The sequence below is a fragment of the Onychostoma macrolepis genome, chromosome 03, assembly GCF_012432095.1.
Source record: "Onychostoma macrolepis isolate SWU-2019 chromosome 03, ASM1243209v1, whole genome shotgun sequence".
Classification (NCBI taxonomy): Eukaryota; Metazoa; Chordata; class Actinopteri; order Cypriniformes; family Cyprinidae; genus Onychostoma; species Onychostoma macrolepis.
In genome coordinates, this window is record NC_081157.1 from 16,976,077 (window position 1) to 17,000,855 (window position 24,779).

Sequence of the window (24,779 nt, forward strand, 5' to 3'; positions counted from 1 at the left end):
TTTTCTCCATTCTGTCACAGAGGGAGTTTTGGTTCCTTGCCGCTGTCACCTCTGGCTTGCTCAGTTGGGGACACTTCATTTCCAGCGATATCGTCGACTTGATTGCACAGATACTATTTAAACTGAACTGAACTGGACGATGATTCTGTTTATTAACAGCAGGCGTTCATCACTAATGCTCAATCAGCACTCAATTAATCACTTATTTACTGTATCTCATTAACTTAAACATTGCTTCAGTGTTACTTCAACGCTCTGAGTGGACTTTTATAAACACTTAGCAGTGTTAAATTAACACTGTGGAATTTGCAGTGTATTCAGTCATATAGGGACCATGTATAAATGGCCCTAGCATTCTTCATAGTGGCAATAAAGCCCAAAACACACTGCATGATTTTAGCAATCCTATAAGATCACTGTATATCACACGGTGCGACATGGATCTAATAAACTTAGCTACGACGTGTGTAGACTGTACGATGATGACACCTATTGACTCGTAGGCTACGACGCACGTTACTATAGAAGAATAAAATGTAAAAAGAGCATGATGAATCACAATTTAGCAGTTGTAGTTTTTATGTGCACTGAAAAAAAGTGGATAAGAGCTTGAGGTAAGCAGTTTTATGTTTTCGCGCCATGTTGCGTTGATTTCATGTCGCATTTTTTATTGGTTGGTCAGTAAACGTGGATTGTAGCAGCAAACACACTGTGCGATGACCATGCTGTATCGTAGGCTATCTTTGGTCGCAAGACCGTGACAACGGCTGTCTTTGAACCTCTCTCACTGTACGGCACAGGACCACCGTTTAGGAGCCACGATCACAGAAATCACCACAATTGTTTCATGATGCCAATCCTTCGTCTGGGACAGCCGGAAATCATGCAGTGTGTTTAGGGTTTAACACATAGGGGGAACCTATGGGTTTAAGTATGACAGATTTTCATCATATTCCTAATAAAAAAATTAAAGTAATAATAAAAAAAAAAAACAGCTAAGACACCCTTGCTCATAATGAAAGATACAAAAATAATAATGTAATGTAAAATATATAAAAGTTCTGACAAGTTTTTTTTTTTTACCTTTCTACTATACCAATGTCTGGAGTCCAAAACATATCTTTTGGGGCTGCTAATGTCTTCATTCCACAAAACTCCTCTACATTCCACGCCTCATTACTATTTGCCCATGCCTGGAAAGTGATGAATATAAAGTTTAAAGTAATTCTGAGATGCTTGTTATTTTGTTAACTATGGAATAAGATTTGTGCCAAATAAAATGAATGTCATTTTTAAAGAAACATATGAAAATGCACTTCCAGAGTTTTCATTTACGCTTCTAAAGTTTTCGTTTACGATTCTGAAGATTGCATTTACGCTTCTGAAGTTTTCGTTCGCCATTCTGGCACAAATCTCTCGTGGGGGCGGGGTTAACAGCGGTGTGTTCTGATGTTCTGAGTTTTTGATTGACAGCTTCTTGACCTGGAAGTGAAGGCGTCAGTATCGTTGCGCCTGTGTGGATGTGAGCGTCTGTTAGCGGCATCCTATTTCATTTTAATGATATAAAATGATTTATAAAGATTTTTTATTATTATTTTATCAGTATTTTTCTGCTGCTACACTACATTGATGAGATGATTTCTTAGGAATAGCACAGATGAATGATATAATCATCATGATCATCAATCATCGTCGTTATCAGGATAACGTTACTCACGGTAAGTTGTTTTGATTTAGTCCAATCACAGGACCTGGTTATCTACACACAGTTACAGTCTTCAATTAGATCATATTTGCTTCGCTTAGTTCATATTTTCCCCCAGCACATAGAGTGTACAGTACTAAATTTACTGTATCTGACAATAACCAATGCTATTTTACAAGCGCGCTGTCAATCACTGCGCTGTCAACTTTAGCAATGTAAGCCTTTTTACCATGCTTTTTCTGTTAATGAAAAAATTGTCACTTCAGATGAACATTTCGGGGGGGAAAAACAAACAAACTTTGACAAATAATGCCTAAATATATATCCAAATACAAAACCCAATACATGCAAATAATTATGACTGAAAACAGTTTCCAGCAACTAGGGTATACACAGTCATTATTATATAGGCCTATACAGAGCCATCTAATGGTTACACAACGGTATTACAGATGATTAATGGTACATAACTTTGAGGTATTTTAGTACCAAGTTAATACTAATATATATTAAATAATTATATTGTGTATTTATTTGTTTGAAATATTTTAAGTTTGAAATGTGCCATGGGAGTTCAAAGCAGTTTGTATTGTTAGACTATGATACATGTCCTTTCTCTGTTTTCAGGGAGCGGAGCAACTTTTCCATAAACTTCTGATGCTGACCCAGAGGATGTAGTGATAGCACCAGAGATCCACTGCCCTCATCAGACAAGAATCTTATTGTCAGACACATCACCTTTGAATGACTGGGATCTTGATCTTCAGACACCTGATATTATGCAAATATTTTTACTTCTTTGGAGCTCTAGATAAAACAAACACTGTTCACAAGTACACAAGAGGTTGCACTTTATTCTTATTAGTCTATGCTGATCTTGAATTGGCATACCAACAGCATGTGAAAACTTTAGAAGCGTAAATGAAAACTCTGGAAGTGCATTTGTAAGTACAGATCAACGAATGAAAGCTGAGAAAACAGTTGCAAAATATGCAGTGTATTAAAAACGAGGTCAAAGATTTTGCCTGTAATTTATTTATTTTTTAGTTTCAAAGACATTTTATTCAGTTTCAATTGATATTTTCATACGTTTCTTTAAAAATTACATTCATTTTATTTGGCACAAATCTAATTCCATAGTTAACTGAGTAAAACCAAAAAACAAACAAAAAAAGGTTTTAAAAACACTTACAGTCATCATTTTGACCTGTGTCGAGAAGCTCTGTGCTTTTTCATTCTATAGATAAAAAGAACCGTTGATTGATAAAACTACATCTGCTTGAAATCCCAAAATGATCCAAATGAGAATGTAAATCATGCAGGACTCATACCACTTCTATGATGGAGGTCACATACAGGTCCACATAAACTCGGGTCACAGGGCTCCAGGACAAAGGCCGCATGTGGGTCATCTGAACGCCATTCTTGTCCAAGCCAAGATGTTTAAAAAGTGCCTCATAAGCCTCAGAATAATCTGTATGACTACAGTTTTCAGCAGCAGAGACCCCTACTGTGCAGATGAGACTTTCTGTTACATACCAGAATATATTCCCCAATAAGGACATACTGTAAATACCATGTGCAGAACATGTAAGACAAATGTATTGACGTGTATAAAATGACTGAACAAATGAAGACATTAATCGGCAATATTTACAACACTAATTACTTGTTTTTTTGTGATTATTAATTTCTTAATTAACTAATGCATTTCTTAATTATTAAATGATTAGATTTTTCAAGCCTTGAAATATATTTACTTTTTTAATCATGAGGAATTAATGTTATTTTCAGGTTGTCTTTGACCGTGGGAACTTATGAACAAATTTCACAACATTAAAGTAACAATCTATCTCCATTCAGTTTCCTCAAGGTCTAATACGCAACAGAGAAAATCAATAATAAAATAGAAAATTATAATTTAACAGAGTTTAATGTAAAGTTTAAAATAATTATTTTTCTTTCAAGCCAAGCGGTGAAAAAGCAGCTCTTTTAATGCAATAAATCACCATTGAATATGGTGTTTATGATGATTTTACGGTGATTAAAATAAGGATGGCTTTTTGACAGCACTAAATCCATCCTAAACGACATCAAATACTGTATTTTGGATGTAAACGTGATTCATTCCAACCCTTTGGGCTTGTCGTACATTTCAAACATGATGCCATTGGCAACTTTATTACACCACTGAGGCAGTTCCAACTCTATCTCACGACCAATTTGTACATATTTTACGAGGTGGCTAATTCATACAAATTCGTATGACCTCACTCGATTTGTCTACACCCCAGTAACGGGTAGGTTTAGGGGCAGGTGTAGGTAAATTCATATGAATTGTGTAACTCGTAAAAAATAAGTACAATTTAGCAAAAATGGTATGAATTTGTATGAGTGAGGTTGTACGAATTAGCCACCTCGTAAAATATGTATGAATTGCTGATGATATTGGCTTTATCTTGGCAATGTGCAATATATTTGCATCATCAAAACATATTAGTCATATTAGTCAATTATTTTACAACTTTTATTATATAGCTTAACTTTGAAAGCAAATATACAGAGGTCCGGACCTCGGTGACGTCAAGGGAAAGGCCATGAATGTGTTATTAAGGCAATAAAAGGAATCATGTGCTAATTTAGTTGTTAAGGCTTTTGATGTCATACATATTAATATATATATATATATATATATATATATATATATATATATATATATATATATATATATATATATATGTCATGAATGTAAAATGCTAAATCAGCTATTTAAAATTGTTAACTGATGACAAAGAAGAATTCCAGTAAAAGAGATTCCATTTATTTCCATGACTTATAAACCTACATATGAATATTTACATATTTAATTTCCCATTTTTAATTGAAGATATGTAATAATAGCCTAATAGCAACATCATAAGAACTGTCCTCACAATTTTCAGAAATGTGGCCCTCAAAAGCAAACAAAAAGCAAAAAAATGTATATGATCATAAAAAAAATATAATAAAAACAAAGCAAAATAAGAAAACTATAATATGTTATAAATAGAACTAGAAAACTTTACAATAATGCTTTATATGTTAACATTATGCAATTGCTAATTATTTTACAGCATTTATTAATGCAGGTTCATGCTAATTTCTTCATATACTAGTAAGACATGCTTAAGAATTCAAATTGTATAAATTAACATGATTGTATCATACGATCAATTAACCAATCAATCAATAATCAACATAAACCTAAATTAATTAATGCATGAAAAAGTCCTGTCATTGTTCATTTGTCATTGCTAATACATTAAGGTTAATGCATTAAACCTCATTGTAAAGTGTTTCAAATAGCATTTTGTTTTTTAACATGTACTTACAGACTAAAGGAACAGCAAATATCAGCCAGTGTAGGTTCATGTTCAATAGATTCCAAGTGCCTCAAATATTTTAGCTAAAGCATGAGGATTCACTCTTAAACAGATATCAGTCATTTGGTCATATTTAAGCACTGTGAGAGACATGCCCCACCTCCAAAATGTGGCCCAAATATTTTATTTATGGTAGAGGATCAATAAGGTTGACAACACCTGTTAACACATATCACAGAAAGTAATTATAATGCCTTAAAAATATAGTCAAATATTTGTGTAAACATATAACTAAAACAACTCTCTTTGGAGCATTTCTACTTGTAATATGAGATGATACTCCTGCAGGGAGAGAAAGACCGCCGCTTACAGATGACCAGATGACCAAAGTAATTATGTGTTGTTTATTCATATTGCTACAGGGCAACAGACCTGTCAGTTTAATATAATACATGAGCTTTCAAACGTCTGAATGTTCAAATATTGGCAAAAGACTGACAGGTGTGCATTGTCTAATGTCCAGCAGTTCATCTCTAGTAAAGGTTATATGAAAAAAGTGACTGAAGACAGGACACACAAACAAAAAATAAAAACAGAAAGACATGGGAGCTCCAAACCGATGCAGCCATCTGTGGAGCCTTTTTATGCTTACGTACACACATGGTCAGAATTGTTTGTACCCTTGGTAAATATAATCAAAGAAGGCTCTGAAAATAAACCTGCATTATTAATCCTTTTGATCTTTTTTTTTTTTTTTTTATCACAAAAATCTAACCTTTCATTGAACTAAAACAACTGAAAATGGGGGGAAATCTCATTATCAAATAAATGTTTTTCTCAAATACACATTGGACGCAATTATTGGTACCCCTAGAAATTCTTATGAGTAAAATATCTCTGAAGCATATTCCCATTCATATTTACAATTTTGAGCACTCCAGGGTGATTATGAACATGAAATTATCCTGTTTTACAGAAATATAAATAGGAGGGAAAACAAAGTCCAAAATCATCCATCACAATGAGAAAAAACAAAGACTATATTTCTGATGTGCAGCAAAAGATAATTGAGCTTCACAAATTAGTGAAGTGGCTTTAAGAAAAGAGCTAGAGCAGTGAAAATTCCCATTTCCACCATCAGGGCAATAATTAAGAATTTCCAATCAACATAAAATGTTACAAACCACCTGGAAGAGGACGTGTGTCTATATCGTCCTAATGCACGGTGAGAAGGAGAGTTTGAGTGGCTAAAGACTCTCCAAGGACCACAGCTGGAGAATTGCAGAAAATAGTTGAGACTCGGGGTCAGAAAACCTTAAAAAAAAAAAAAGGTCAAACAGCACCTACATCACCATGTTATTCGGAAGGGTTTCAAGAAAAATTATCCTTGCACATCCAAAAACAAACTCCAGCATATTCAGTTATCAGACACGACTGGAACTTCAAATGGGACTGGCTCCAATGGTCAGATTAAACTAAAAAATGAGCTTTTTAGCAGCAAACACTCAAGATGGGTTTGGTGAACACAGGGATATAAAGTACCCCATGTGTACAATGAAATATACTGCTGTATTTTTGATGTTGTGGGCCTATATTTCTGCTGGAGGTCCTGAACATCTTGTTTAGACACATGGCATCATGGATTCTATCAAATACCAACAGATAAAAAAATCAATAAGTGACTGACTCTGTTAGAAATCTTATTTCTCTTCGGGTCTTCCAACCGTACAATAATCCAAACACAAACCTCAAAAACAACACAAAATGGGTCACTAAGCACAAAACCAAGCTTCTGCTGGCCGTCCCAGTCCTCTGACCTGAACCCTGTAGAAAATGAGTGGAGTGAACTGAAGAGAAGAAGAAGCACCAACATGGAGCTGGGAATCTAAAGGGTCTGGAGTGATTCTGGATGAAGGAATGGTCTCTGATCTCTTGTCAGATGTTCTCTAACCTCATCAGGCATTATAGGAGAAAATTTAGAGCTGTTAAACTGGCAAATGGAGATTTAAAAAAGTATTGAATAAAAGGGTACCGTTAATTTTGGCCAATGTGTATTAGAGAAAAACATTTATTTCATAATGATATTCTCCCCCAATTTAAATTCTTATTATCCAATGAAAGGTTAGATTTTTGTGAATTTTTTAAAATAAAAGATCAAAAGAATTAACAATGCAGATTTATTTTCACAGCCTTCTTTGATCATATTTACCAAGGGTACCAACAATTCTGACCACGTGTGTATTTTTTACTTTATTTTTTTATCTCTGTTGAGTTTGGCATCCACAAAACCACTACAATAACGATGACAGGATCAAAGCCACTGGGACAGCAGTGACGGCAGAACTCATGGCTATGGTGACAGAGGAAGACAGCCCTACCTCAGGCCCCTCAACTGCTTCTGCTCAGGCAAGCAAAAAACAAACAAACAAAAAAAGTATTTTGGCAGTTATTTCAAGAAACCACAGGAGTTCAGAGGCGAATCTCAAAAGGAGATCCAGAGCTACTTAACGATACCTGAGGTGGACAGTGACGTAAATCCACTTGACTGGTGGAAAAAACAAGAAATACATTTCCACAGACTTGGAAAACTAGCAAAACAGTACCTGTGCATCCCTGCCTCAAGCAGCCCTTCTGAGAGGGTTTTCAGCACAGGAGGAAATATTGTAACATGTCAACCGTGCTGCTCTTAAACCAGATGCTATGGACAGGCTGGTGTTTTTATTGCACAACTTAAAACGCATGTGAATCCAAAGAAACCCAGGTGATGGCAAAAAAAAAAAAAAAAAGTTCAAGCTATTGAAAGCCTGTTTCCTTTGTCCTAGTCACTTTTATATTATAAACAACCCACTCTCACTCCCAAGGCATCAAAAACTGCAGAATGGGCAAGCGCCTTTAGCATCACTATATCAACGAACTGGGACCTACATTGCTTTCAAAGGGAAACTTTTGGACACGAAGGACATGGGAAGTTTATCGCTGTGAAACTGCATCAAGAAGTCTCATTCAGCACACAATGCAATATTTGCCATCAGTTTATGTGTGCCACACGTTGGGTGAGTAGGCTTAGTTTTAAATACGCTGTCTTAATGTTTGTTATAAATTCTGTTCTGTATTCTTTATTAATCAGATTAACTCCTTTATGTTTATTCGCTGTATTATATCTGTCATCCGAGGCTGTCTTTGCATTTCATTGCATTTAACTAAATGAACACACCTGCTATCTATAGGGTGATTAAACGCTATCTGTCACGTGATGTGCCATAGGTCTTCGATCAGTTAATCAGATATAAATGTGACTTAACATTTTCTTCTAACACAGAAAATATGTAAATGTAGGTTTTACTGCCCTCCTACCCCCAGGGGCCCAGTAGCACCACCTGAAAGAGTCTAAAAATGCACATTTCAAAGTCTGATTATAGTGTCAGGCAGGATTATTACTTATGCTATGCTGACTAAATAATGTTGAGCACAGAAATATAAGGAAAGTTGGAATAAAGGCATTTTAAATATTGCTCACTGTAAAATACCCAATTTCAGCCTTCCACTTAAATATGTCATAGAAGTTTGCTCAATGAACATATTTAGATATCCAGTATTAGTTGTTTCATTTTTATTAATAAAAGCTTTAAACTACATTACCCAGAAGCCTCTATCATTCTGTGGATGGAATGGGAGAACATGGCGCTGTTATCTGTAGTTCATTGAAGTTATGCTAGGGTTAGGATCTTGGCAAAGGAGTAATTTCTCTCAACATGGCATCACTTCTTTGTTAGCTTAATATATTGCTAACCTAATAATATTAGAAAAACATACTTTGTAACATGATACTGTCAGTCCTCTGTTGCCTTGTCTTGCTCTGTCCTGATGTTATTATTAAAGACTATTATTTTGAAGTTTATCCTCGTCTCCGTGTTCCTCGTTCCTCCCTGCTGTGTGCACCGTGACAGAAGACCAGACCTAAACAGTAAGCAGCGCCCCTTCACCACGTTTTGTTTTCCATTTTTTAAGAAGAATGTGGCCATGGCCACGGCCACGAAGTCCATCTGCCTTGGCCGCCTGAGCTCCCAGCCCTGCCATGGCCTCCGTCTGTCTGTTCCGCTCTGGAGGTCCCTGTCCTGTGTTCCTGTCCATGTCTGTCCTGAGGGGCCTCCAGAGTGCCCTCCCTCCCTGGTGGAACTGTTACGGCGCGGGTGGCGCCTTACGGGAGGGGGGAGCCATGTCAGTCCTCTGTCATGTCAGTCATGTGTTCCTGCCTCTTGTTTCCATATTTGGTCATGTTCCTGTCCTTGTTAAGTGTGATTATTAGTTAAGTCTTGTCCAGCTGTGTTTTAGTCATTATTGGTAATTGTCATGTGTATTTAGTTCCTGCCTGTTTAGTTAGTTTTCGTCTGGTCTACTCGTTATTCCCCGGTATTCCTGTCTGTGTTAACCTTGCCTTGTCTTGCTCTGTCCTGATGTCATTATTAAAGACTATTATTTTGAAGTTTATCCTCGTCTCTGTGTTCCTCGTTCCTCCCTGCTGTGTGCACCGTGACAGATACTTTGTAACAAGGGAAATTTCCAGCCAATGACAATGGCTGTTTGACACCCCTGCTATAGGCTATAGTGTTTTAAAGGTATAAAATTGATCACTTTTGTGTTTCTATGATTTGCTATTCTCTGTTTGAACTCTAAGAATAAAAACTGAAAAAAAAGCATAATGCACAGTTTTTTTTTTAAGCATTTCCCAGTATTTATTGAAATGTCAAACTCTGTCACCAAGCTTGTTTTTGCCACTATGAAGAATAAAAGAGCAGTTAATTATGAAAATGTATCCAGAGAGAGGCAATTAATCAACAAATACAATATAATAAAATATATATTGGATACAAATGGAAACAGGTGTGTAATTCAGAAATACGTAACAAAACTCCTTAAAAACATTGGCTACTCCCCAAGAACAATAACAACAAAAAGTAATTAGTTTTCAGTAAATAAGCAGCCAAACGATATTTTTACAAACCACATGCAAAGTTAACTTCAGAAAATACTTTTTCTTCCCTTAAATAACAAAAAGAGGCAAACAATTATTAAGAACATTTTGCATTTTTAACTATATGCTACTACTTTGTAATTATTATTCACTTCTATTGTGACTAAATGCAAAGAATAGCTTTAGATATAAGTTTATAACGAACATATTTTGACCTTCCCCTTGTTCCAGTTGTGCAGCAACTTCATGATGGCATTGTCAATGGTTTATTTCTGCATTTGTATACAGCAGGTGTTTGTCAGAACAATGGATGATAGAGAAAGTGTTCAGGAAAACAATCAGTGTTTATGGTATTCTGTTTGGTGTTGAGTTTTATGGATGATATTACACACTTACATTGTGTTGTATCACTTTTTGGTCAATTAAATTTTTTAGAAAATGCATCTGTTTCCATTGTTCTCTGAAAGACATATACTGCATAAACTGTATTTATTTATTTATTTTTGCAAAAAATGCAAATTTGCCTTTATTATAAAATGGCATTGTTCTGAAACAAAGGAGTGCAGTGAACCCTCTTAATAGCAGGAGATGTAGGGAAGTTTTCTGGTCCAAATTATGCATTTATCATTTACCAATCAGTGCTGCTGAAGCTACGTTTAAACTGAAGAATCTCCATACAAGCTACTCATAATTGAAAATATTTAAACAAAAGAAAATCTACCCTTTTAAAAAAAGTAACTCACTTCATTTTAAGTTTTGAAGGGGACTATCGGGGTGCAGGACACAGCGGGACCAAGAACCAAGTTTTTTATGTTTTGTCTGAGTTGACTGAGGGAAATGTAGGCTATGTTATGAATGATAATTTAAAGAAATCTATTTCATCATCAGATTTTGAGAGATTTAATGTCTTCTTTCATTCCAGTTGATTTAATCTAAAGCTGTGGCAGGAAATCAGTTGAAGTTCTTGTGTTTCTCCTCATCTCTTTTTTCCCAGCTTTTTTTCAGTCTAAACATGTTGCTTTAGTTGATGCTCTTTGACTGTTATTTCCATTAATGGTAGATGTTTGGAACCCTGTGCTACCATGCATTTCACAGTTGTTGTTGTTTAAAAAATTTTTAAAAATGATTAGCTCAAGCAGGTGGGTTTTTTTTTCATTTCTTTTTTGCATTGTTTTTGCAAGGAGGAAGAAACTTGAAATAATAATAATGAAACACATTCCATGAATATAAAACTAAACCCAATCTGCATTAAACCTTGATTAAAACACTATGAATAGATATTAGTACTGTGTGCCATCTCATATAAGATATCACTATGGAAACCAAACCTTCCCAAGCACAGACAGAAACACAATAATGGTTATTATGTAAAGAACCAAGAAGGTCACATCTATGATTCTAGCCGCTCCAGTCCAGCACAGAGTTGCCTTTTCTTGTTGGTTTTGTTGAGTTGCAGCCAAATAATCAGTTAGAATCTGCTTCAGATGTTCTTCATTCTGATCTCTAACTGAGCCTTGAGGGCTCTGCAGGGATCTTATAGCATCTGTGAGACAAAACATGGCTCTGGATTAACAATATATTTCTTCAATATCCCCAAATAGGAAAGAAAAATTAAAAGTGAGATCTCTTTAACATCTCAAATATTTCTGCTAGACAGAAATGAGGTTCTGTCTTGATTATTAATTGACTGATTTGATAATTAATACATATTATATGGTAGAAATGTTTGAGCTCATATTGAGTCATTTGACTTGGTGCACACTTTGTAAAGTTATTGAGATCACTTCTGAAATGTAGAGAAGACAAATTTGAGCACTCTCGAGTCTTTAGTGTTGGAAAAATATCTGAACACAGTGTGTGATGTTGTTGAGATCTCTTCTAAACTTTTGAGAAGACAAATGTGAGAGATCCAGAGTCTTCTAGCTAAGGAGAAATATCTGAACACAGTGTGTAAAGTTGTTGAGATCTCTTCTATAACTTTAATGGAAACCATTGTGAGAGTTAGAGTTTTTGTCTCAGGAGACAAGTTTGTGAAGCAGGAGACTCAAGCAAAAGTTTCCATTCAATCTTAAGGTAACCTCATTTCTGTCTAGGATAAATATTTGAAATGTTAAAGAGATCTCTTATTTTATTTTATTTTTCTTCCCTCTGGTTAGCTACAATTGCATTTATCCACACCATTTCAATCAAAGACAATACATGCATTGTCATATTTGAAGTTGTTTTATGTAGACAGTGTTTTATTGCACTATTGTTTTATTTCTAAATGCATGCAAAAATGGGCTGTACAAGACAAAATCTTTTGTCTTAATGCTAAACATAGAAAAAAAAAAACACTTGTACACTAGTGTTACATTTGTTAAAAAAAGTTTTGCTCATATACTAAACATCTTGCACTTGTAAGTCCTTTCTAGTGTGTTTGGAAAATTTGGTGTATATACAATGCTGGGCATTGAAGATAAATTAGTGCTGGACAATGATTAATTGCGATTAAGCGCATCCAAAATAAAGGTTTTTGTGTACATAATATATATATGTATAAGATATAAGATAAATTAAACATTTAAACTAGTAACCCTTGTTATTCTGAAATGTATTAAAGGGGTGGTGGACTGTTTTTTTTTCTAGGCTTGATTGTGTTTATGGGGTGCAGTCAAACATGTGTTTATGCTTCGTTTTTTAAAAACGCATTATTTTTCCACATAATTTACCTTTATTCTACACCACTCTGTCCCTTCTCTGATAAACTCCCCGATTATTTCCTGGTTTTATGAAGCCCCTCCCTCAGAAATATGCGATGGGCTCAGATTGGTCAGCTGGCCCAGTGTGTTGTGATTGGCTAAACCGCCTCTAGTACACGTCTAAACGTCCCGCCCCTCACCTCAGCGGCAAGTGCTCCGGTTGTATTGTAAACAATGGCGTCGTCTATATTGCTTATCAATTTGAGCCCGATAGAGGATATTAATGAAGAGGACCGCGCAGAACCTGTGCAAGCACGGCTCTTAATGGTATGTTGTTGTTTTTTTGTTTGTTGTTGGTTCATACTTTTAGATACGCTGTTATTTGTAAGTGCTACTGCTTCTGTTAGCTTTTAATATACGGTTTTATCCTGATTAAAGCTTTATTAATACAGCACAGCAACTGCACGCGTGTCCATGTATAACACTTCTCATTGCTATGTGAAAATAAGTGTATAATTGGAACAGTTTGTTGGAGGGGGATGCGAGGAACAGTATTAAGAACCGCTGCTTTAGAACATTAATTTTGAAACTTGTGAATCCATTAGAATCGTTATAAGACAGAATCGTGATTCATATGAATAGATTTTTGCGTGCACCCCTAGTTTTCTCTTCCTCTTCTCTAAAGCAGCGCAGCATGGCGTCGCCCCCTTTGCTGCATGTTCCCAGGGGCGGGGTTTATTTGTGTTTGTGACGTAACGAACCCAGGAAGTAACTCATTGTAGTCTCTAAGAGCCATTTTTGTAGGCATTAAACTGCCAGAATTTTAACATACATTTTTCCAATGGGATATTTCTTTCTACTATATTTCTTCTGTGTAACCCTACCAGCAGTTGTGGTTTCTAGTGATGCTGCTGATCTCTTCTCTGCTCCTTTGGCCATCAGAAAATTCACGAGGATGGTCTCCAGAATGCTGATGCCAATTAGACTGAAAATCACACTGCAGTACACCCCTGTGAAGATGTAAATGCCTCTGAAATAACACCTTGGTGGATTATATCAGTGGTTTTCAATCCTGGTCCCGGGGACTCACCACTTCGCACATATTGTATGAGAGTCTGTATGTAAAGCAATATCAAATATGTGTTCGGGGTTTGTCACACCACAGAAAAAATGTGTTATTAACCACCCAGCCAAATTTGAATGATAAAAAAAAAACACCAAGAAAATAAAATAAGGTATCAAAATCTTGAAAAAATAAGCAGAATTCTCTGCTCTCAAACGCTGGGGGCCTGTCAGCTGTCGGGGCTGAAACCACGCCTACTTGCGGGAAAGCACTGGCATTCCATCTCTTGTGGTTGGAAGGTACTGCTTAGTGAACAAATAATAATTGAATTACTTGTCTAATGAGTCAAACTTACTGATGCATGTAAACAAAAGAATCATGTTAGAGGGTTTTAAAATTTAGCAGAGTTACTGTGGACTACCAACTAAAATTATAACATAAGCACACAAGGCAACTCATTGGTGGGCATTTACTGCTGACAATGGTCCCAGATGTCGACAGGACAGGAGGATGAAGGCCGGCGAAGGGAGATAGTCAGTTCGGCCCCATACACCAGTAACATCGGATTATCAGTGAGTCCCAGTTGTCTCTGAAGAAAGTTTGTAAAACTATCCAGTTGTAAAATATTGACTGCAGAGGCGGGTGTTGGTGGTGATCCTCAGCTCTCCATTAAGGTGGCTCTTCACAAAATTAATCCACCTCTTCTTGATATCATTGTTTTTAGGAAATTTAAATAAGGAGACCAAACTGTTTTGTAAATTATCGCAACCAGGTAATATGCATTTCTGTGCCGAAGGCATAGCTAAACTGTAGGCTGTAGTGACTAACGGTAATGACAGTAACTCGCAATTGAGCAGGTGAACCACTGATGCTAATGCACTCTAGTTATTATAGTCTTAAGGGAGGAGCCATGCTCAGTGGCTCCAGTGTGTCATCGAGACGTGATTTCAGGCCTGCCCAAAAAATCCTGAACACTAAAATGGTGAAAAAACTGCGAACTACATAGTTCACAGATTTTGTAACAGGGTTTCAACAATACATTTTTAATCAAACACACCTGAACAAGCTAATCAAGGTCTTCAATATTACTAGAAAGTTACAGGCAGGTGAGTTTGATCAAGGTTGGAGCTAAACTCTGCAGGAAAGTGGATCTCGAGGACCTGAGTTGAGAACCTCTGAATTATTCCATATGCTGTTCAGATGCCAGTGGTTCTCTATTCCAGTGGTTTTCAATCCTGTTCCTCGGGACCCACTGCTCTGTACATTTTGCATGTCTCCCTTATCTGACACACTCATTTGAGTTCATGGAGCTCTTTCCTAATGAGCTGATGATCTGAATCAGGTGTGTAAATTAGGGAGACATGCAAAATGTGCAGAGCTGGGGGTCCCCAGGAACAAGTTTGAAAACCACTGCTCTATTCCAGTCCTGTGGTACCACTGCTCTGCACATTCTGTATGTCTCTCTTATCTGACGCCCTCGGTTCAGTTCATGGATCTTCCTCCTAATGAGCTGATGATCTGAATCAGGTGTGTTAAATAAGGAAGACATACAAAATGTACAAAGTAGTGGTACCCCAGGGCGAATTGAGAACCACTGAGATATGCTGTTGCATATTTTTGCGTATTTTCTTTGCACTAAGTTTAAACAGTAGTTAGATGATATGTGCACTATGTGTAAATATTGTTGCATCAGCAGATGATGTTAGACTCACCAATCAGTGGGATTTTATCAGCTGTAGAGGGCAGCGTGTCATTAAGAATCAGCAGCAACACAGAAATAGACAGCAGTAAAGTCACTTTAAAGCTCAGCTTGTCTGCTCCACTTGCATCAATGAAGAAGGACATCACATCCAGCACAAGGAAAAAAAATACTGGAAGTATGATGTTGATGACATACAGCAGAGGTCTCCTCTTTATGGTGATCTGCCATGGACAAACAGAAAACATTTAAACCACTGGTTCTCAGCAATGTTACTGGAGCCCAAACACCAACATGTGAGGTGCGTTCAAGTCAGAGCAAGATGGTGATGCTCCATTTCCACATCTTTTTTTCAACTTCTACAAAATTATGTTTTATTAACAAAGTTCGGGAGGAGCTAATTAACACGAGAGGAGCATAATCAGTAATCAACCCAGTTAACAAGATAAGAGGTGTGTATACATACTGTACACAGCTGACTCACCTCTGTTCCTTGACAGTTCTCCAGCATCCCTCCGCCACCCCTTCTCCGCACTTACATCTATTCCTGTCCTAACCTGTAGGGGGGGTACTCGGGGTTCGGGCCAAAGTTCTGAGCTCGGACAGCACGCAAAATACGCATACACTTTATTCTATTTATTATATGTAAGTGTGAACTCGTGAAAGGATGAATAATGTGCATCAGGTGTAATTTTGCTTTATGTTTTTTTTTATTATTATTGAAGTTAATGGTGGTTCTGAATCGCATATAAACATGTATTAAGGGTGTATAAATAGTTTAAAAATAGTTTAAAAAATCATACATTGTGATTTCTGGATTTTTTTTTTTAGATTATGTCTCTCACAGTGGACATGCACCTACGATGACAATTTCAGACCCCTCCATGATTTCTAAGTGGGAGAACTTGCAAAATAGCAGGGTGTTCAAATACTTATTTTCCTCACTGTATGAATATTTCTTACCAGGTTAAATGCTGATAACTCAAAACCCTTTTTGTAAACCTCTCTACCTAACAGTCGATTGTGCGCATCTGCCACGTTTGTAGTTTTTCTAACACGTTTTATTTGTGTTTGTAGTTCTGGACCAAATCCTTCACCAAAGCGCAATGGATTGTGGCCAATTTTAGCCATTAGAGTGTGCACAGATCCACACTTCAAAAATCGACCTGAAATAGTATACCATCCGGGAACTTTTGGCATACTCTTTTCAACATACTAATTTTTGGGTCACACTTACAGTGGGGAAAAAAATTATTTGATCCCCTGCTGATTTTGTACACTTGCCCACTGACAAAGAAATGATCAGTCTATAATTTTAATGGTAGGTTTGTTTCAGCTACTCTAGGCCACGGGAAGCGGGTGGGGTTTGTGACACCCTGAAGAGGTTGAGTAGCTTGCGCCGCTAGCAGAGGCAGCCTCACGCTAGCGTTTGCAACGGGAACTGGAATCCACTGGAAAGATAAAGGGTTATTAGTAGCATAAGGGAACGAATGAGATGTGTGAGCCTGCGTAGCCAGCGGAGGCAGCCTCGCGCTTGTTTCAGCTACTGTAGGCCATGGGAGGGGGGCGGGGTTTGAGACACCCTACTGGGTAGCTTGTGCCGCTAGCAGAGGCAGCCTCATGCTAGCGTTTGTCACTGGAGCTGGAGGCCACTGAAAGGAAAAGTAATTATCAGTAGCCGGAGGACCAGACTGAGAAGTTGAGGGAGGGCTGCATTCTGCGCAGCGGCAGAGAGAGCTGCGGTGAAAGGCTGAGCCGAAACGGGAGATGAGCGTGGCCTTGCCGTGGTGAGCTCTGCTGCGAGCCGGTGCTCAAGAGGGACCGGACCTTAAGCGGGATAAAGGAGGAGTTGAGCGAGGCGAGTCCGGGACCTTACGAGCTTTGCTCGCTTTGTTGGCTGCCTTGGGGGCTGCAGTGGATTTTGGCATGAGGTTAGCTGATTGCAAGGTAACGTAGATTTCGTACAGTTCTGCTTTGTTCATCCTTCGCGAGAACTGCACTTCAGTGGACGGAGGCCGGCAGATTGTAATGTAGGATCCAGATATGATCCGGGTTCGTTGGACAGAGACAGTTCAATTTGCGATATCGTGCAAAGGAGCAAAAGCGAATGCTGGAAAACTGTCAAGCAACAGAGGTAAATCTGCTGTGTATATATACACACCTCTTATCTTGTTAACTGGGTTGATTACTGATTGTGCTCCTCTCGTGTTAATTAGGTTAATTATCTGAACGTGCTCCTCCCGAACTTTGTTAATAAAACATCATTCAAATGCAAATCAATTTATAACTTTTTTGAAATGCGTTTTTCTGGATTTTTTTGTTGTTATTCTGTCTCTCACTGTTAAAATAAACCTATCATTAAAATTATGGCAAAAGTACAAAATCAGCAGGGGATCAAATAATTTTTTTTCCCACTGTATTGTAATCTCACATACTATTTAGGATGGACAGTATGAACACTGGGACACAGGGTCTTTTTTAGCACTCTGTAGTATGCACACTGAGCAGGGTTTATTTCATTAATTCATCTGGGCTGACCTATGTGGGGCCCTCATTGAAACGGAGGACAAAACTGGCTGGGCCCCAGTTAGGGTTTGCTGGCTGGGTTGCAGAGTTTCTTCTTGACAGGTAAGCTAAACTTAAGAATTTGCCACATCCCCAGATAAAATAGTAAGATGTTGTAAAGATAAGAATAATTGCAAGGGTGTGATGAGTGTAAGGTGCATTTGCAAAGGTACAAACATTTAAAAATATTTTTATATTGAAAATATAAACATTTAAACAGTGGCTATAATAAAAAAATTACAGGTTTATTTAAACATGCATTAAATAATGAAGACAGAAGGTTAAGTAAAAATATAATGAACATGTAATGCACTACAAATAATGTTTAGTGAAGTTTTGTTCACACATCAAATGAAAACCGCACAGACTAAGAAATCTCAATTCATAAAAAAATGAGAAATCGATATTGTCAACCCAGCCCTTATTTGGTCAATGATTTTGGTTGTGGTTTTTATAATTTTATTTATATATTTAAAATTGTCTTACACCCCAAACCTTGTGCACTGTACCTGATATATCAGCTGATCCTTCATATCCCATTCATAGCCCACAGAAATGTTAGACTTAACCATATTTATACTGAGGAGCTCCCACTCTCCCTGGGCCTGAAAAGTCTGCTTCGACTTGTCGGTTGCCCAGTCTGAATCCAAGAATGTTCGAACTTTAAGCTCCTCAACTGTGGGAACAGACATAATCATTTTATTAATTTATATTAACTCAAACATTTTATTAGAAGTAAAGATGCTTGTTTGTCAACATTGATTCATGGGTTTTTGATGTACTTGAATATGCTGAAGATTGAAGCGTCAGATTGCAGCTGTGGATATCGAATGGAAACTTGTGCAGGTCCATCTTACAGGCTGTAGTTAGAACTAAAATGTCAGACAAGACTGTATATGCATAACTGTAGAACTGGACATATGGAGACTCCTTTGTTCCTAACTCTGTCTTGATGCTAAATGGACAAAACATAAAACATTGATGATTGAAGACCACAGGTACACAAAACTAATCAAAGTAACCTGTACAGACTACTGAAATACAAAAAGTTCTGTCACGAAACTCTAAGTTGATAGGTCCTTAACTCGATCTACTAATAATCACATTGTTATCTACATGGCGCTTGATTTCTGTTGCATCAACAGCCAATGAGCCTGCTGCTCAACATTCAAATACTTGACCAGTGTTTGCTGTTGCAGTTTGTAAGATAAGTGAATGCTCTTTTACTCCATATCAATGTGCATATTGCTTATTAATTCCTAAATGAGCAATCATAAACAAGTTTTAAACTAAGCTTTTAAGTTTTTAAACTTGCATTCGATGCAGGAATGAATGACTAAAGAATGAATGTGGCCTTAAAATCCATCAGGGCAAGATGAAATGCATGGTGCATGTAAGCACAGTGCAACATTACTTCTGGTGAGACGCAGGAGGAGACACCCCACAGCGCCCAGAAACTCCAAATGCAAAACTCTTCGGCTCCAGGTAAAGTAGTTCAGAAGCGTCTAATCAAGTGGCCTGTGGCAAACCAGTATAGGAGCATGGCACCAGTTCAACTAAGATGTGGCAAGAATCATTAAAGGGGACCAATTTGCCCCTTTTTACAAGATGTAAAATAAGTCTCTGATGTCCCCAGAGTGTGTATGTGAAGTTTTAGTTGAAAATACCCCACAGATAATTTTTTATAGCTTGTTAAAGTTGGCACTTTTAGGGTATGAGTCAAAACACGCCGTTTTTGTGTTTGTCCCTTTAAATGCAAATGAGCTAGTGCTCCCGGCCTCAGAAGAGGGCAGAGCTTCAAGAACTCATGCTCCAGCAATACTGGCAACAACAAACAATCTTACGCATTGAAAATGACTGACATAGCCTAGTTGCATAATATGACATTTAGAAACTAGACTCATGGGGAATGCTACCAGGTCTGTGCTCAGTAGAGTCTGATAACAAAGTTGTTATCCTATTATCCAAGTCATGTTATCCTATTAAGAACCCGTGACATTCCACAGCTAAAATCATTCAGTTCACAATCTGCTGAGGTCACGGTCACATGAAAATAAAAAGTTGGGGTGTGTGAAAAAGTGTGAATGATGGTGTTATATGCAAGAGGGTGTCTGACGAGACACTGAGGCAAATAAATTATTTTGCCAAAACAGCTGTATGCTAATTTTTAATTGTGGGCCCACAGGGCAAATTATGCCCAGTAAAATAACGACCATGGATGAATTTGATTAAGTTCCCTGGTCAGTACCTAGGTTATTGTTGTGGCAGAAGGAAAAAACAGCCTCATCCAGGATGATGATGAGTCTACATATATAAGCTGTCTGGTGCACTCTTAACCTGGAGCTGAACACGCTCAAAACAGTGGAGATGATAGTGGACTTCAGGAGAAACCTCCCAGCACTCTGCCACTCACCATCATGAACAGCACTGTGACTGCAGTAGAGTCATTCAGATTCCTGGGCATCTCTCAGTACCTGAAGTGGGACAATCATATTGACTCCATTGTTAAAAAGGCCCAACAGAGATTGTACTTCCTTCTCCAGCTGAGGAAGTTCAACCTGCCACAGGAACTGCTCACCCAGTTCTAAAAAAGGCATTCCCCTAGCGCCCTCTAGAGGACGCAGCATGGAGTGCCCTTTCGAAAGGGAACTGTTATTTTGTGAAATATTATTGCAATTTAAAATAACAGTTTTCTATTTTTAATATACTTTAAAATATTATTTATTTCTGTTATCAAAGCTGAATTTTCAGCATAATTACTCCAGTCTTCAGTGTCACATGATCATCCAAAAATCATTCTAATGTGCTGATTTATAATCAATGTTGGAAAACGTTGTGCTTATATATATATATATATATATATTTGGGGGGGGGGGATTCTCTGATTAATAAAAAGTTAAAAAGAACAGCATTTATTTAAAAAAATACATTTTGTGTTACAATATACAATGTTATTCAAAAGTTTGGGGTCAGTACATTTTTTCTTTCTTTTTAACTTTGAATTCATCAAAGAATCAAAGAAAAAAAGTATAACATATTCCAAAAAACAATATGAAGAAGCACAACGGTTTCAACACTCATAATAAATCAGCATATTAGAATGATTTCTGAAGGATCATGTGACACAGAAGACTGGAATAATGATGCTGAAAATTAAGTATATTATTATTAAAGTATATTAAAATAGGAAACCAATATTAGAAATTACAATAAGATTTTCGAAATCCAACTGTAAAAACGCATTACATTACCCTTTTTTCGTGAATGGCATTACATTTAATTATACAAGACGAATAAAAGCGATGTTTGATCAAGGCTTTTGGAGGGTCCAAATGATTTGTTGCGCTCTGTTGATAAAAACTCATAAATGATCACAGACTCCCGCAAAACACATGATCTCTAAGTTACTTAAAGTTCAAGCGAGCTTTGTCATTCTGCTATGAGTAGGCTAAGAAACACTTTCTTTCCATTTCCAATTTTTTTTTTTTTTCAGCTTTTTTTCTACTAGAGCTCTTATTAAAGATTGTGGATGCCTGTCTGTTGTCAAATTTGTACACAAAGTTTCACTGGAAAACAAGAATAAAGTTTTTTTTTTTTTTGATAAAGTTTTAAATAGAAAATATGCTATTTACAAAGTTATAATTTTAATAAAAAAAAAAAAAAGAAGAATTTCTTTAGTTATACAAGGCATATTTGTTAAATGAAAACTACAAATCGAACAGATTTGCATTTAAAATGGTATTTTCACGTAATTTTTTCACGTAATTTGACGAACTTCCGGTTTAAGCCATGCCCACTTCCGGATCTATCCGAATACAGATACAGATAGAGATACAAATAATTTTGAGATTGTCACAGATACAGATACAGATACAAATAATGGCTCCGCTGCACACCCCTAACAAACATACTTGGCAAATAAAGCTCTTCTGTTCTATCCATCACAGAGATGGCAGATTGCAGCCTCACAGATGCAACAGCCATTGAAACCACCATCAGGGAGAGTCAAGGGTGGCATCAGCATGCATCACCGTGCAGACATGCAGGAAGCAGAGAGCACAGGAAGGCCTGGAAATTGCTGAGTCATGGCTAAGACACAGGACTTTGGTGGGCATGGTAGCCACGGGCTGGGCAGGTGCCAACCCAGAACCCCACTATAATTCAGGCAGCTAGTCCTCGAGGAGGTGATTTGGCAGGCATATCTCCAACACATCAAATTCTTGAATACTATTATTCCTAGCCTAGCAAATCTTCACATCTGGGGAAATAATGATTCACCAGCATGTCATCTATGCCCTGGGAAGGGTTCCCTAGAGGGCCGCTACCACTGGTGGCATGATCAGGTCCTGAAGTCCATCTCATACCCCTTTTCCACCAGCATGAACCTGGTGCTAGTTCAGAGCTAGTGCTATTGCCAGTTCGAAGTTGGTACGACTGGCAAGCCTTCAAAGCAATGGAAAGTTATCCACAGTTTAGCCCATAGACTGCTGTTATGTTCACTGTGCTCACCTAAGTATTGAGAAATAAGCCTTAGTAATTGTTTAAAATTAAAAAAAAAAAAAAAGCCTAAAATAAAACAACAGGGTTTGTCAAAGTCATTTTTATACCTTTCTACTATAACAATGTCAGGAGTCCAAACCATGTCTTTCCGGGCTGAAAATGTATTCATTCCACAAAACTCAAGGCTGTTCCAATCCATATTTAGATTTATCCAAGCCTGAAAAGTTATAAGTTCACAGCAATTATAGGAGTGACATGCTTAAGTATTAAATATGACTTCTGGTAATGCCTTACAAAGTTTTGTAAATTGAATAAAATTGTGAAATAAGAGTGAAATAGGTTTTAAATGACTTACAGTTATCATTTTGACCTGTGTCATGAGGCTTTGTGCTTTTTCATTCTGTAGATAAAAATAAATTATTAATAAAAAAAAAAAGTGTTGATGAAACTACTATTTGACATTCCATAATGACCCAAATGGGAGAGTAAATCATGTTGGACTCACCACATCTATGATGGAGGTCACATATAGTTCCACAAAAACACGGGTAGCATCCCCATTAAGCAAGGGCCGCTTTTGAATCATTTTATTGTCATTCTTGTCCAAGCCAAGATGTTCAAATAGTGCGTCATAAGCTGCAGCATATTCTGTATCATTGCAGTTTTCAGCATCAGACCCTGTGAAATGAGACTTTGTTCAACATACCAGAATATATTTATGAAAGAAGACAGCGAATATGTGAGAATCAACCTTTTTTTTTTTTTTTTGTCAACGGTTCTCTCAACTTTTTGAGTTAGCTTTTTTTTTCTTTTTCTTTTTCAAAAAATTTAAAGTTCTTTGAACTTATAAAGTTTACTTGGAATATCTTTATGAAAGTAAGGTGAACCTGTGCACGTAAGTTTTCAGTACCACAGTTTACTGTATTCATTTATTTTTGTTCACTCAACTTCATCAGTGAAAATAGATAACTCAAAGTTAAGTTGAATTTACTTAAAATATTCAACTTGACAAGTTTAGTTATTTTAACTTATAAAGTTTAGATGGAATAACTTCATGAAAGTAAGATTAAGTTTTCAGTACCAAAGTTGATGCCTTGCACTGGAAGACACTGTAACGCTTTGACCCGGATAACTCTTTAAATCCATGAAATGAAAGAGATGGAAAACGAAAAGTTGGTGTCCCCAACCTGATCTCTGAGATCATGTTGGTGTCCCACACATTTAATGGTTGGTACTCGACAACGCACTCCTCTCATACATGAGAGATTAACTCTTTCTTGGCATTACAAACGAAAGTAAAGACAAAATAATAACAAGAGGGCAGAGCGAAATTATCATCCGTGGTGGTTCTCATTTCAGTCACGTAGTCCTTCTACGCCATCACCATATAGTGCACGTTATAAGTGAAGTGATCAGTCTCTTAAAGGGCACACCGCACAATAATGTGATGCATGCAAATACATAGTTTTGGCAGTTACAGATTCCCCGCCGGAAAGAAAAAGGCTGTCCCCAGCCGTACAGAACATAAGGACAACATTTGAATTCAGTTCCATACATGGAAACTTGGAAATCCATCAACCCATACCTTACTAGTAACATTTAAACACATTCTACTACTTCAGATCCCATCTGTCAGTATGATACTCGTTAGTCCATTTCTTGTCTGACCACCCTGAGGTGATTCTAGGGGCCAGTCTAGGTCTGAGATTGTAGCGATGACCTTCAAGATCAACGTCAAAGTCAGGAATTTGTGTATGTCATGAAAATGTGCTAACATCAGTGTCAGCATTGCGAGTACTCATGTCACGCTTGGTCACGTCATGTGCATTGTCAGTGAAATCGTCACAATTAACATCAGCCTCATTAGGCAGTGAAAAGCATGCGTCTTGAGGTTGGTCCTCAATTATCTGTGTCACAAGAAGATTGTCCTCCAATCCCTCATCGGGTGTTTCAGACCCATCCTGAGGTCCATTTGGTGTATGGAGGCTGCATGCATTCCAAGTGTGGAAAGGTTGCATATTTACCACATGATAGACACCAGCATCCTTTCCTGTGTCCAACTTTGCAAGCCTGTAGTTCACATCAGACAAAACTTGAGTGACACGGTATGGACCAGAGTACAAGGGTGCCAGTTTTGCTGTAAAATTGGCCCGTGCATCTGACTTAGGGTGGGTTTTCACTCTGACAAGGTCACCAATGGCATAAGAAACAGAGCAACGTCTTTTGTCATAG

The 24,779-nt window shown here is 37.3% G+C and overlaps 1 protein-coding gene across 1 annotated transcript; it reads right to left on the bottom strand.

Moving 5' to 3' along the window:
* Nucleotides 1-9,862: 9,862 nt before the first annotated feature.
* LOC131537752 (5-hydroxytryptamine receptor 3C-like) lies at nucleotides 9,863-20,600 on the bottom strand. Its single transcript, XM_058771376.1, has 6 exons — nucleotides 20,461-20,600; nucleotides 18,830-19,002; nucleotides 18,557-18,723; nucleotides 15,496-15,706; nucleotides 13,605-13,730; nucleotides 9,863-11,582 (listed from the first exon to the last, which is right to left on the bottom strand). Exons 2-6 carry the CDS (start codon nucleotides 18,897-18,899, stop codon nucleotides 11,353-11,355), a joined length of 804 nt encoding a protein of 267 aa, XP_058627359.1. The 5' UTR covers nucleotides 18,900-19,002; nucleotides 20,461-20,600; the 3' UTR covers nucleotides 9,863-11,352.
* Between the last annotated feature and the right edge of the window lie 4,179 nt (nucleotides 20,601-24,779).

What these genes read in the sequence shown, in the direction of transcription:
- LOC131537752 (XM_058771376.1), bottom strand. Translation starts at nt 18,899, where the DNA reads ATGGACCTGCACAAGTTTCCATTCGATATCCACAGCTGCAATCTGACG. An exon ending in TCAATCTTCAGCATATTCAA is followed by an intron (nt 18,724 to 18,829) that starts GTACATCAAAAA and finishes CTGTTCCCACAG; the next exon opens with TTGAGGAGCTTAAAGTTCGA. An exon ending in AGGATCAGCTGATATATCAG is followed by an intron (nt 15,707 to 18,556) that starts GTACAGTGCACA and finishes TGTCCATGGCAG; the next exon opens with ATCACCATAAAGAGGAGACC.